We start from the raw sequence: 15,370 nt of genomic DNA on the forward strand, positions 1-15,370 counted from the left end.
CACAGTTTTAAGTGTTATGAAAAAAAGTGTGATGAAAATAAAACAAGGGAATAATCAGGGAAAGAAAGTGATGGTGATATTTAAACTAACGCCTGAACAAAAAGAGCCAGCCATTAAATATCTGAGAAAAGAAACCTGAGAGAGTAACCAAGAAAATAATGAAAGATCAAGCCTTATACAGCTCTTTAATCCAAGAAAACCAAGAAAAATAAAAATATATACATCTCTTTCCCTTGAGCTTGCAGTCTTAGCTGCGATGCGTTTCTTGGGCGCCGCGTTCCTGTTCCTGGCACTCAGCGCCTCCGCCCTGGCCAAGCCGGTGCATTTCAAGGACTGCGGTTCTGGGGTCGGAGTTATAAAGGGAGTGAATGTGAACCCATGCTCCACCCAGCCCTGCCAACTGCACAAAGGACAGACTTACAGTGTCAATGTCACGTTCACCAGTAGCACTCAGTCTCAAAGTAGCAAAGCTGTGGTGCATGGCATTGTGATGGGCGTCGCAATTCCCTTTCCTATTCCTGAGCCTGATGGTTTTAAGAGTGGAATCAGCTGCCCCACTGTAAAAGACAAGACCTATAGCTACCTGAATAAACTACCTGTGAAGAGTGAATACCCCTCTATAAAACTGGTGGTGGAGTGGGAACTTAAGGATGACAACGACCAATGTCTCTTCTGCTGGCAAATCCCAGTACAGATTGAAAGCTAGAGCTATTTGATGCCAATATGTCCATCTGGGGGTGAGAGAGCACGGGTGGAGCGAGAGGAGGAGAAATCAAGTCTAAACTAAATCAGTGCCATAAGATGAAAGGAATTTCTAGACTGCCGTTCTAGTCTCTCAACCTCCAAAAGCATCTAAGACCCTATTTCCTGAGAGCTCAGAACTGTCGCCCCTGTATTATCCTTTGTAAAAGGGTTGAAGAAAGGAAGAGAAAGTGAGACTGTAGGGACTGATTTAATTGTCTTCAGGGGGAGTTTTTCGTTTGTTTGTTTTGGTTTGGTTTTTGCTTTTGGAATAAGGAGGGTCTAACCAGACATGATCCAAATGAGGCTGCTTGGGGGATATTGGATAACTTGCCCTAGGGTTACCAGCCCTTGCAGCAAAGCACGGGTTCCAAACCACATCCATCTAGGTGGGATATTACATCTGCAAGTTCCTCATCTCCACGTGCCTCATTGAGTTCAGTGCATCTGGCCAATGAGCTTCCTCACCTCCAGCTCCACTGCTTCACCGGCCATGACTTGCCCTGCAGTGGTGTCCAGCGTGGTAGTGGAGGGGAGGTATTCTACAACAGAAATTCTCTGCAGTTAGCTCATGTCTCCTTTACTATCTTAGGTGGTTTTCATTAAATGTATCACTTGATTAGCAGATGTTTGATTTTCTTTTTTTTTAACAACACTAACTTTTGGCTTCTTTATGCACCTGGAAATGTCCCTTTGAATAAATAAAAACTCGTCAATCTTTTCTTCTAAAAAAAAAAAATATATATATATATATATATACACACACATCTAACCAAGAGCAATGGTGATTTAAGTCAGGGCCCCAAAGATGTGTCAATATAATTTCAAGCTTAGAGGTTTAAATAGTAATTGCACAATTTTACTGAAATTTTTATTTGGATTAAAATTCTCTCCTCCCTAATCCTCAAAATAAAAAATTCATTAGGCTTATTTTATACTATAAAGTTACAAAGTTCTAACCATGGATCCATTTACCCAAAACAACTCAAGAGTTCTGACCTATCCTTGTTGCTACAATGTAACTTACCTTCCTTCACCATTTTAAAATGTCCATCTGTAATTGTGATAAAACAGTGGGAAAACTGGGGTGGTTTTGTGGGCCTTGTTAAGTGCATCAAAGCACAATCACAGAGAGTATATTCCTTATATTTGTTAATGTTAATTCCATGAATGTCCACAAAGTAGACATTTCATTGCTTATACCTACTCTGAGGTTTACAATGACTGTGTTATGTTGGAAACGTTTATTCTTACCATCCTTATTCAATCCAACCATCAAATACCACCACCTCTTCAACATGATAACTATGATTCTAGATAGATGACTTTTATAGTATGGTTCCTGGCCTACCAGATAATTCTAATGAGTCAAGAATAAACCATAAAAATGAAAATCCCGTATTAAGAGTGAGAAGATAAATTCTTTTGACTTCCATTTTTACACACCTTATGACTAAGAGGCATTACCTTATAACTAGTAAAAGGACTAATCAAAGATACTGAAATTATATATTCATAGTTAACATTAACTCATGCTTAACGGCTTTCTGAGGACCTTTTTTTTCTATCAAGTCTGACTATCATTCAATTTTTGGAAATGTTGAAATTTTTCTACTTTGCATGCAGACGTGCAGAAAGTTAGAATTCCTGCAGTTTCGGCAATCAGCGTATGTTGCTGACAAGTAGGTTGTGGTTTTTTAAGTGCTGCTTTTCTTGCCATTTAAATATAAATTAATGTTAGCTTAGTTTCATTATGTTTGAATTTAATTTCTAGTGAGTTGTTTAGTTAACTCCATGGTAAATATACCTCCAAATAATTGCTTTTATGGAATATAATTTTCCAATATAAAATATAAGACATGAACATGTTCTAAAGCATTTTTCTCTAATATAGGTCTGCAATCCCTCATCCAAAACTTTTAGGGAAAGATGTGTTTTAGAATTCATAAATTTTCAAATTTTAGATAGGTAATACAGGTATGGTGCCATATATATATAATGGAACACCAATGTCAGAATCTGGAACAATGGCCCATAATTGAGCACATCAATATTTCTGCAGTGACATGCATGAATGCTTACACTAAATTGATAATTAAAGACTCTGAAAAGCCTCACATTAGTTGCAGTTAGTTTCTGCATCCAAATGAATCTGCACCAAACTTCCAGAAAAAAGTTCAGTTTTCAGAGCTTTTTGGATTTCAGAATTGCAAAGATTTTGTAAGGCTGTATACATCATTTTCACTCCCTAGTAGAGTGAATGTAATGGGAATTAAAAAAAAACAGCAACAAAAATCCTAGCTTAAGAGCTGGTCACAGTATTCTTCATTGGAGTACAGCCGTGTTCAATTAACCCAACACTTGATGGCTATTTTATTTGTGGGGAAAAAAAAGCTTTTGGAGTATTAACTGGGAATAAGACAAGATCATAACTAAACTCCTTTGCAAATGAAATGAATAATACTTTTGAAAGGTCAGTGAACTAGCTAGAGAAAATCTGAAGAAAAGGGAGCAGAGCAACACAGAGAAGTTCTGATAGAAAGAATGATCTACTAAAACTGCCTAATACTGGGAGAGTGGTGAGAATAACCAAAGGATTTATAAGAAAAGAGAAGTTTGCTGTTCAGTTTTAAGTTACTGTCTTAAGAGAACTTCTTCCTGTCTTACTTATTCCCACTACCTGAGGATGCTGGGGCAGGTCTCACCTAAATAGAGTAGAATCAAAAGAGTTAGAGTCTCTACTCTAGACATACTGCCAGAAATATGGTTTCAGGCTGGATTTTGAACATGGACAATCCAGGATTAGAGACCAAACCTCACTATGAAAGAGGAGAAGGAAATATGGGAAAAAATAAAATCAATATTTATTTTTGCTGCCCATCATTTTACATGTCTCAATTCACTTAAGACTCCATTTTATTGGTAAGGCAATGGAATTTCAGAAATTAAGCACTGTTTCATTGGAAGTCACTGAGCTGTGGTACATAGTAGAGACTCTGGCAGTAGAAGCCAGAGGCTGAGAGTGTTCTGTTTTCTGTATGATGGAATACATTCATAGCGTACAAAAGTACCTGAAAATAACAAATATAAATGAAGGATGAAAACAAAAAAAAAAAACAACTACCTCAAAGCTCTGCAGAGTTAATAAGACCAGATATTGGAAAGGTGTTAGAATTTGGAAGAGAGGAACAGTACAGGGTGAGTCTTCTATTTGTGTGGTTTTACTCTGAGAACAGGTTGCTGTCATGGTATATTACAGAGTGGCTAAAACTTTGTTAGAAAACCCTCTTTCTGGTCTGAAGAACCAGAGGACAGAGCCAAAGCAACCAAAGACACTTGAAAATAAAGGGGAAATCCTGGAAAGAAGAGACTGAAAGAAGGGGTACCCCAAAGTCTGTATATAAACTTGCCCTAGTCTTTTGCTGACCTCTGAACTATGCATGTGCATGGCAGACTCAAAGCAATTTGCAGCTGAAGCTAAAAGAATAAAACTCATGATCTGCCACATATCACAGGAAGGACAAAGTTATTCTCAAAGTTTATTGAGAACACCAATAAAATGGAGTCTTTTTTTAACATTTATTTATTTATTTATTTTTGGCTGCATCAGGTCTCAGGTGCAGCACACGGGATCTTCATTGCAGCATGCGGGATCTTTTGTTGGGATACACAGCCTCTTCGTTGCAGTACGTGGGCTTCTCTCTAGTTGTGGCGCGTGGGCTGCAGAGCGCATGGGCTCAGTAGTTGCAGCGCATGGGCTTAGTTGCCCCGCAGCATGTGGGCTCTTAGTTTCCCGACCAGGGATCAAACGCACGTCCCCTGCATTGGAAGGCAGATTCTTAACCACTGGACCACCAGGGAAGTCCCTAAAATGGAGCCTTAAATGAATTGATTACATGCATCTAACCAAGTAAACTGTCTGCTAACATAGAAACATGAATAATATTTGGAGAAATATAACAGAATTCAGAGTATACACAATATAATGTTCATGGTATTCAGGATATAAACCAAAATTACTTAACATATGAAGAACCAGGGAAATCTGACCCATTCTCAAGGGAAAAGACAATAAACAGAAACCAACCCTGAGCTGAACCAGATGTTGGAATTATCAAATGAGTAATATAAAGACTAACAATGCCCAAAAAGGTAAAGGAAAATACACTCCAAATTAATGAAAGGATAAAAATCTCAGGAAACAGAAACTATTAAAAAAAAAAAAAGAAATTCTTGGACTGAAAAACACAGTATCTAAAATAAAAATACACAAGATTGGCTTATAATAAAATTAAAATGGTAGAGAATAGTGTTAGTGAAATTGAAGATAGTGAATTTGAAGAACTACAAACCACACCAGGTATGCAAGGTTGGTCCAACATTTAAAAATTAATTAATATAATCCTCCACATCAACAAGCTAAAGAAAAAAAAATCACAAGCTCATATTAAAGAAAGGAGAAGGGAACTAGAGCAGAAAAAATATTTGAAAAAATAATAGTTGAAAACTTCTCAAATTTGATGAGAGACGTAAGTCCACAGATTTAAGAAATCATTAATTCTAACAGGACAAATGCAAAGAAAACCAAGAGCCAGCACATTAGAGTCAAAGTGCTGAAAATCAAATACAAAGGGAAAATACTGAAAGCAGCCTTAGAAAATCCAGATTATTCTTACTTCTCATCCAAAACTGTGGAAGACAAAAGACAATGGAACAAGATCTTTGAAATATTGAAAGCAAAAGAACTCTCAACCAAGAATTCTATATACAGCAAAGAATCTTTCAAGAATGAAGGTAAAATAAAGACATTTCAGAAGAAAGACAACTAAGAGAATCAACTACCAACAGACCTGAAGTGACAGTAAATGGATCTATATCATTACAATGAATCTATATCATTACCTGAAGTTACACAATACTAAATCAAAGAAGATGGTAAAAAGTTTAAAATGTATATTGTAATCCCTTACAACAACCACAAAAAAGAAAAGTATAGCTAAAAGTCAATATAATAAATTAAAAACACAATTCTAAAAATATGTAAGTAATCAAATTGAAGGTAAAAAAGGGGGGAGGGGAAGTGAAAAACAAAAGCAGTAAAGCACAGAGGAATTTTAGGACTGTTAAACTATTCTGTATGATACTACAGTGGGAGACACATGTCATTATACACTTGTCAAAACACCAAGAGTGAATGAACCCTAACATAAAATATGAACTTTGGGTGATAATAATGTGTCCATGTAGGTTCATCAATTGTAACAAATGTACCACTCTGGTTGAGGATGTTGATAATGGACGAGGCTATGCTTGTGTGAGGACGGGATATATGAGAAATCTCTGTGCATTCTGTTCAGTTTTGCTGTGAACCTAAAAATGCTCTAAAGGATAAAATATTATTAAAAAAAAAAAAGAGGCGGCAACATCAAACAATTAATAAACTGGTAGGCCTAAATCTAATCACATCAATAATTATATTAAATGTCATTTAACAATTTATAGTTTCAGCTCCAACATGTAAAGAGCTTGAAAGTCCACACTGCTGCCATTATATCAAGAAAAAGGTGAACAACTTGAAAATCAATGACTTTTCTTGGACCATCAGAGAACTAAACTTGCAAGGCAAACCACCAATACCCCAAAATCTGGAAAGACAGAAGAATCCTGAAAGTCACAACTGAGAACTGACTACCTGGAGCAGAAGCCACTGGAGCCATAAACTCGTAGAAACACTTAAAAGGAAATTTAGATGAACTGCTGGAGGCTGAGTGTGGACTACCATAACAGTAAAAGTCCCCTGAAAGCCTCATCTTAGAGGTGCCTCCAAATTTTCATGGGCTTTACCTCTAGGAACCCCACCAGGTTATCACAGCAAGGATCCCAAAAAGATCTCTTCATGGCTGTGGCAGGTGGGAATGGGGTAAGACTAATCATTATGAAATATGCTCAGAGCCTTCTCCATAACAAAGGTCTACTTCCATGCGAAAAGCCTTTCCTAGATCTTTATCCCATCTGGGGTAACTACATTCCTCCTAATATAGTCCCTTCTATCCTTCCAGTCCCCACTAAGGTGGAAAAAAAGGGCAGTCAAAACAGGCCATGGCCTCAAGAAAATAGATGCTACATCTAGGGAAGGGAATTCAAGTAGGGCTATACCACTGGAGAACAATTTGTGAAGGTTACAGCCCAGTGACATAGATGCACTAAAGGAAGGAGATTTAATTTCAAGATTATAAAATGCTACTTCTCCTTCACATCTTTCCACCATGCCACCAGGCTCCAGTATATTAGTGAATTCAGCTCAAAGAGCTGCAAGATTGAGACTTTATCTAAGGAGTCTATGGGAAGTTCTGAGGGAACCCTAAAGGCAATAGGAGAGACAAAGTCAAAGACATAAGGGGAATTAAAAGCCTCTGGCACCTACAACTACAGTAAACATTAAACGCAACCCAACTCTAAGCCAGATTAACAAAAAACCTCACATTAAAAGGCTCATTTCCTATTACCCCATGCATTATGTCTAGATTTCAAGAATAAAACTACAAGTCATGCCTAAAAGGCAAGAGAAAAACACAGTCCATAAAGACAAACCAAGCACCAGAATCAGATTCAGATATGACACAGATTTTGGAATTATGAGACAAGGAATTTAAAATAACTATGAGTAATATGTTAAGGGCTTTACATGGAAAAAGCAGAAAGAGGGAAACTCTAAGAAAGACTCAAAAAGAGATGTTAGAAATAAAAAAAAAAAAAGAAAAAACATTCTAACAGAAACAAAGAATGCCTTTGATGGGTTCATCAGTAGACTCAACATGGCCATGGGGAAAAAAATCAGTGAGCTTGAAGATCTATCTATCAATATAAATTTCACAAACTGAAACATGAGTAGAAAAAAGAACAACAACAAAAAAAAAGAACAGAAAATCCAAGAACTGCAGGATAATTGCAAAAGGTGTCACAAATGCATAATAGGAATATAAGAAAGAGAGAAAAGAGCAGAAGAATTATTTGAAATAATAATGGCTAAGAACTCCCAAAACTATGACAGACACCAAACCACAGATCTAGGAAGCTCAGACAACTTCAAGCAGGATAACTATCAACACATACACACACACACACACACACACACACACACACACACCCCTAGGCTATCATATTCAACTACAAAAAACCAAAGACAAAGAGAAAACCTTGAAAGAAGCCAGAGGAGAAAAAAAACACCTTATCTCTAGAGGAACAAGGACAAGAATTACAGTAGACTCCTCATAAATTATCTTAATAAGAGAGTGGAGTGAAATCTTTAGTGTTGAGAAAAATAAAACTACCAATGTAGACTTCTACATCCAGCAAAGTTATTATCCTTCAAAAGTGAAGGAGAAATAAAGATTTTCTCAGAAGAAAACAAAAGCTGAGGAAATTCAATAACAACAGACCTCCTTAAAAGACATGTTAAAAGTAGTTCTTTAGGCAGAAGGAAAATTATATAGGTCAGAAAGTTGGATCTAGACAAGAAAAAGAAGATCAGCAAAAGAATAAGTGAAAGTAAAATTTATTTTTCTTATTCTTAATCTAAAAGATAGCTGTTTAAATTAATAATAGTAACAATCTATTGGATGATTATAGCATATTGATAAGTGAAATGAATGATCCCAATGTCACAGGCAACTGAAGAGGAAAACTGGAAGCACAGTTATAAGGTACCTGTACTACCCCTGCACCACACGTGAGGTGGGCTTAGATTAGTTTAAAATGTATCTATTGTAAACGCTAGGGCAACAACTCAAATTTTTTTCGAAAGAAGTATAATTAGTTTACTGAAATAGAATACAGAAGAGAATCATATAAAATAATAAGTTTAAATCAGGGGAAGAGGGAAACAAAGAACAAATGCAATAAATAGAAAATGGTTGCAAACATAGTAGATATTAATTCATCTACATCAGTAGTCACTTTGAACATGAATGGCATCTATATACCAATTAAAAAACAACTGTCCGAGTATATAAAAAAAAAAAACCCAAGATCCAACGATATGCTGTCACACAAAACCCACTACAAATATAAAGACTCAGGTGACAAGTAAAAAGATAGGGAAAGATATATCACACTAACACTAATCAAAACAAGCTGGAATACCTATCTTAGGTAAGGTAAGTTGATTTCAGAGCAAGGAAAATTATCAGGGAAAAAATGGACATTACACAATAAAAAGGGATCAATTCTCCAAGAAGACATAATCCTAAACATGTACACACCTAACAACAGAGTGTCAAAATACATGCAGCAAAAACTGATAAAGCAGCAAGGAGAAATCAACAAATCCACTGTTATAGCTGGAGACTTTAATACCCCTCTGTCAATAACTGATAGATCCAGCAGGCAGAAAATCAGTAAGGACATAGTTGAACTCAACAGCACTATCAATCAGCTGTATCTAACTGACATCTATAGAATATTCCATCCAACAACAACAAAATACATTCTTTACAAGCTTACATGCAATTTTCAGCAAGACAGATCACATTCTGAGCCATTAAGTACACCTTAACATGCTAAAAAGAATAAAAATCATACAAAGTATGTTCTCAGACTACAATGGATAGAGTAGAAATCAACAACAGAAAGACAGCTGGAAAATACCCAAATATTTGGAAACTGGAAAACATACTTCTAAATAACACATGGCTTAAAGAAGAAATCTCAAGAGAAATTAAAAATATTGAACAAAATGGAAATAAAAATTCAACTTTTCAAAATTTGTGGGATATAATAACAGCAGTGCTTAGAAAGAAACCTAGTGCATTAAACGCCATAAAAAGAAAAAAGATCTAAAATCAATAACTTAAGCACCTCTTTAAGAAACTAGGGAATGAAAGAAGAACAACTTAAGCCTAAATCAAGCAAAAGAAAATAATAAAATTAGAGCATAAATCAATGAAATTGAGAACAAGAAAATAACAGAGACAATTAGTGAAACCGAAAGCTGGATCTTTGAAAAGATCAATTAAATCGACAAACCTATAGCCGGGTTTACAGAGAGAAGACACAAATAACCAATATCAGAAATGAAGTAGGAGTCCTCATTACTAATCCCATGGATTAGTAATAAAGGGTAATAAAGGAATACTACAAACAACTCTATGCCCACGAATTTGATAACTCAGGTGAAACTGACCAATTCCTTGAAAGATACAAAACTATCAAAACACACAAAAATAGATAACCTGAATATCCCTACATCTACTAAATTGAAATAAACAATTAATAAACTTCCAAAAAAGAAAATACCCCAGGCTAAGATTGTTTTACTGGTGAATTCTATCAAACATTTAATGAAGAAATGATACCAATTCTTCACAATTACTTTCAAAGAGTAAAAGCAGAGGGAACACTTCCTAACTCATTCTGTAATGCCAGTATTACCCTAATACCAAAGGTAGATAAAGACATTATAAGTAAGGAAAGCTACAGACCAATATATCTTATGAATATAGATATAAAAATGCTCAAAAAATATTAGCAAATCATATCTAATAATATATAAGAATTATATGACACAACAAAGTAGAATTTATATCAAGTGTGCAAGGCTGATTCAACACTCAAAAATAAATTAATGTACCACCACACCAATAGGCTAAAGTTGAAAAATCAAATGATTATATCAACTCACAGAAAAAGCATTTCACAAAATCCATAATAAAAACTCAAAGAAAATGAGAAATGGAGGAGGAACTTCCTCAATTTGATAAAGAACATCTACCAAAAACTAAAGCTAACTTTATACTTATTTGTGAGGAACTGGATGCTTTCTTCTTAAGATAAGGATCAAGGTAAGGATATCCTCTTTCCACCCTCCTATTCACTATCTTACTGGAAGTACTAGCTAATTATACTGGTTAGACTGGTTATATTCCTTGTTTCAAGGTTCATTTTATTTGATATTAACATAATCGCTCAAGGGGCCTTCTTTTTACTGTTTGCATCACATATCTTTTTCTATCCACTTACTTTCCCAACTTATCTAGTATTTGTATTTAAGTGGGTGAGTTTCTAAAAGAACTTGCTTTTTAAATTTATTCTGGTAATCTCTGCCTTTTAATTGGAGTGTTGAGCCCATTAACATTTTCACCTTCTGGAGACAAGGGATTTGATTTATTCAATATTAAAATGTCACTAAAGAAATTCTAACCAAGGAGATTTCAGTTTTTTACTTCTAAAAAACTTTTTTATTTTTAGAATAGTTTTAGATTTACATAAAAATTGTAAAGATAGTACAGCAAGTTCTCATATACTCCACACCCAGTTCTCCCTATTAACATTTTAAAACTCTATGCTACAGCTGTAATAATTAGTGAGCCATATTGATATATTATTATTAACTAAAGTCCATACTATTCAGATTTCCTTACTTTTTACCTAATGTCCTTTTTCTGTTCCAGAACACCATATTACATTTAGTCATCAGGTCTCCCAAGACTCCTCTCAGCTGTGACACTTTCTGAGACTCTTGGCTTTGGTTATCTTGACAGTTTTGAGGAATACTGGTAAAGTATTTTGCAGACTGTTTTATCAGTGGAGATCTGTCTGATGTTTCTCTCATGATTACATGGGGGTTAGGGGTTTTGAGGAGGAAAACCACTAAGTTGAAGTGCCATTCTCATCACATCATATTGAAGGTACATACTATCAACATGACTTTCACTGTTGATGTTAACCTTATCACTTGCCTGAGATAGTGTTTGTCAGGATTCTCCACTAAAGATACTCTTTTCCCCCTTTGCATATTGTACTTTCAGAAGGAAGTCATTATATGCATTCCAAACCAAAGGACAAAGGTGTTATCCTCCAACTCCTTGATGGTGGAGTACGTACAGAAATTATTTGGAATTTTTCTGCAGAGGAGATTTGCCCCTTCTCCCATTTATTTACTTATTCAGTCATTTGCTTATATCAGTATGGACTCGCAGATATTTATTTCATACTTGGTGTTATAATGCATTTCTACTTTATTTTGCTGCCCAAATTATTCCAGTTTTGGCCACTGGCAGCTCTTTCAGTTTGTTCTTATGTCCCTTTGACAGACCCTTTTTTTTTTGGCTGCGTTGGGTCTTTGTTGCTGCACGCGGGCTTTCTGGCTTTCTCTAGTTGCAGTGAGCGGGGGCTACTCTTCATTGCAGTGCATGGGCTTCTCATTACAGTGGCCTCTCTCTTGTTTCGGAGCACGGACTCCAGTAGCTGTGGCGCACAGGCTTAGTTGCTCTGCGGCATGTGGGATCTTCCTGGGCCAGGGATCAAACCCATGTCCCCTGCATTGGCAGGCGGATTCCTAACCACTGCGCTACCAGGTAAGTCCCTTGACAGACCCTTATCATTGTGGTTTTTTAATACTCTGAGAACTTCCTTACTTTCTAGCACTGCAAGATACTCCAAAGCTTATCTTGTGTATTTCTTGCCCCAGTCCTAGAGCCAGCCATTTCTGCAAGGAACCCTGGTTCCTCTTACTGGAAAATTATATTAGAAACCAACATCTGGGTGATAGATGTGCTCACTGCTACTGAGATAACTTTGCTTCTAGGACCTCTCAACTGACAGAGTAAGGAAATATGTGTCTAGAGTAACCTGTATGTATATACACATAACTGTAAATATTTCTATATGTAACCATCTGTATATATACTAAGCTAAACATGAGTTCACACCAGTGTCTCCAGTTCTAGGCCATTACCCATGAATAATTCCAGTCTCCTTCCCTTGCTTATCTGTAACCTCCAACAGCAACACACCTTGTTCCCACCATCTGTCATGTATTTGTTAAACTCTAATATACATATATAGTAGTTGCAGAATTGTTAACCTGTACCCCTGAGAAATAATTTTATCAACTAGAGTAAGCAGCTTAGTACAGTCCTTTCTGGCAAACTACACTCATTTCCAAAGTTAGTTAGGTCAGCACTGTTTCCCCCACTTGCTCTGGTGAGAGTGTTTCATACATTTGCAAAGCAATTAGATTGGTTTGTCATTTTCTGTATTACATCTGGGATCTTCCAACTTTCCAAATGACTTTTTTCATTGTATACATTGTTTCACTCTTCATGCTATAAAGTTCTATGGGTTTCGACAAATGCATAGTGTCATGTATTCACCATTACAGTATTATAGAAAATAGTTTCACCCCCTAAAAATCCTTATACTTTACCTGTTCAACCCCAACCCTAAACTCCTGGCAACCACTGATCTGTTTATTATCTCTAGTTTTGCCTTTTCCAAGACGTCATATAATTCGAACCGTACAGTATGTAGCCTTTTCACACTCACTTCTTTCACTTAGCAATATGCATTTAAGATGCATTCATGTCTCTTCATAGTGTGATAGCTCATTCCTCTTTATCACTGAATAGGTATGCTGTCCCACAGTTTGTTCATCTATACACCTACTGAAGGACATCTTGGTGGCTCAGTTTTGAGAAATTATGAATAAAGCTGTTATAAACATTCATGTGCAGGTTTTTGTGTGGATATAAGTTTTCAACTCACTTGGGTAAATATCTCAGAGTGCAATAACTGGATCATAAGGCAAGACTATGTTAAACTTTGTAAAAAACTATCACACTGTCTTCTATAATGGCTGTACCACATTTCATTCTCAGCAGCAATGAATAAGAGTTTCTGTTGTTCCACACATCCTTGCCAGCATTTGGTGTTGTCCGTGTTTTGGATTCTTACCATTTTAATAGGTATATAGTAATATAGTGGTATATTACTGTTTAATTTGCATAAATTTAGTGACATATGTTGAGCATTTTTTCATATGCTTATATGCCATCTGTATATTGCCTCTGGTGAGGGATCTTCCAAATCTTAGGCCCATTTATAAATTGAGTTGTTTGTTTTCTTATTGTTGAGTTTTAAGTGTTCTTTGTATATTTTGGATACAAGTCTTTTTTCAGATATGTGTTCTAAAAATATTTTCTCATAGTCTGTGGCTTGTCTTTTCATTCTCTTAACAGTATCTTTCACAGAGAAGTTGTTTTAGTGTATTCCAACTTTTTTTTTTTCTCTCATGTATCATGCTTTTGGTTATATATCTAAAAAGTCATCACCAAATCCAAGGTCACCTAGATTTTCTCCTATATTATCCTCTACAAGTTTTGCAGTTTTACATTTTAATTTAGGCCTATGATCCATTTTGAGTTAATTTTTGTGAAAGGCGTAACGTCTGTGCCTATATTGTTTTGCATATGGATGTCCAGTTGTTCCAACACTATTTGTTGAAAAAACTATCCTTTCTCCTTCAAATTGCCTTTGATCCTTCATCAAAGGTCAGTTAACTATATTTCTGGGCTCTCTATTCTGTTCCATTGATCTACTTGTCTATTCTTTTTCTAATACCACACTGTCTTAATTATTGTAGCTTCATCATATGTTTTTAAGTCAGGTAATGTCAGTCTTCAGACTTTGTTCTTCCTCAATATTGTGTTGGCTATTCTGAGTCTCTTGCCTTTCCGTATAACTTACTTATTTATTTTTAATTTATTTATTTTTGGCTGTGTTGGGTCTTCATTGCTGCGTGCGGGCTTTCTCTAGTTGCGGCGAGCAGGGGCTGCTCTTCATTCCAGTGTGCGGGCTTCTCACTGTGGTGGCTTCTCTTGCTGCGGAGCACGGGCTCTAGGCCCGCGAGCTTCAGTAGTTGTGGCTCGCGGGCTTAGTTGCTCCGTGGCATGTGGGATCTTCCTGGACCAGGGCTCAAACCCATGTCCCCTGCTTTGGCAGGCAGAGTCGTAACCACTGTGACACTAGGGAAGCCCCTCCATATAACTTTATAATCAGTTTTTCAATATCCACTAAACTTGCTGGGATCCTGATTGGGACTGCATTGAATCTACAGGTCAAGTTTGGAAGAACTGACTTCTTAACAATATTGAGTCTTCCTATCAATAAACATGGAATATCTCTACATTTATCTAGCTCTTCTTTGATTTCTTTTATCAGAGTTTTATAGTTTTCCTCCTATAGGTCCTGTATATATTTTGTTAGATTTATACCTAAACATTAAATTTTTGTTATAAGGTAACTGGTGTTGTGCTTTTAATTTCAAATTCCAACTGTCCATCGCTGATACCTAGGAAAGCAATTGATTCTTGTATATTAACCTGTACCCTATGACCTTGCTTTAATCATTTATTAGTTCCAAGAGTATTTGTTATCAGTTGTTTGGGATATTCTGCAAAGACTATCATATCACTTGCGAACAAAGATAGTTTTGTTTCTTCCCTCCCAATATGTAAATTATTTATTCATTTATTTGTCTGTTAATTATTTATTTGTCTTATTACATTAGCCAGGACTTCCAATACAATACTGAATAAGAGTGAGAGGGGGGACATCCCTGCCTTGTTCCTAATTTTAGGAGAAACGTATCTAGTTTCTCATCATTAATTATTAGCTGTAGGGTTTTTGTAGATGTTCTTTATCAAGTCGAGGAAGTATCCCTCTATTTCTAGTTTGCTAAGAGTTTTTATCATGAATGGGTGTTGGATTTTGTCAAATGATTTTTCTGCATCTATTGATATGACCACATAATTTTTCTTCTTTAGCCCACTGAAGTGATGAATTTCATTAA

At 36.0% G+C, this 15,370-nt stretch overlaps 1 protein-coding gene across 1 annotated transcript; it reads left to right on the forward strand.

Moving 5' to 3' along the window:
• Positions 1–246: 246 nt before the first annotated feature.
• On the forward strand, positions 247–901 carry LOC132363602 (NPC intracellular cholesterol transporter 2-like). Its single transcript, XM_059919280.1, has one exon. It carries the CDS (start codon positions 257–259, stop codon positions 704–706), a length of 450 nt encoding a protein of 149 aa, XP_059775263.1. The 5' UTR covers positions 247–256; the 3' UTR covers positions 707–901.
• The last annotated feature ends 14,469 nt before the right edge of the window (positions 902–15,370 follow it).

The sequence above is a fragment of the Balaenoptera ricei genome, chromosome 3 (genome assembly GCF_028023285.1).
Source record: "Balaenoptera ricei isolate mBalRic1 chromosome 3, mBalRic1.hap2, whole genome shotgun sequence".
Lineage (NCBI taxonomy): Eukaryota > Metazoa > Chordata > Mammalia > Artiodactyla > Balaenopteridae > Balaenoptera > Balaenoptera ricei.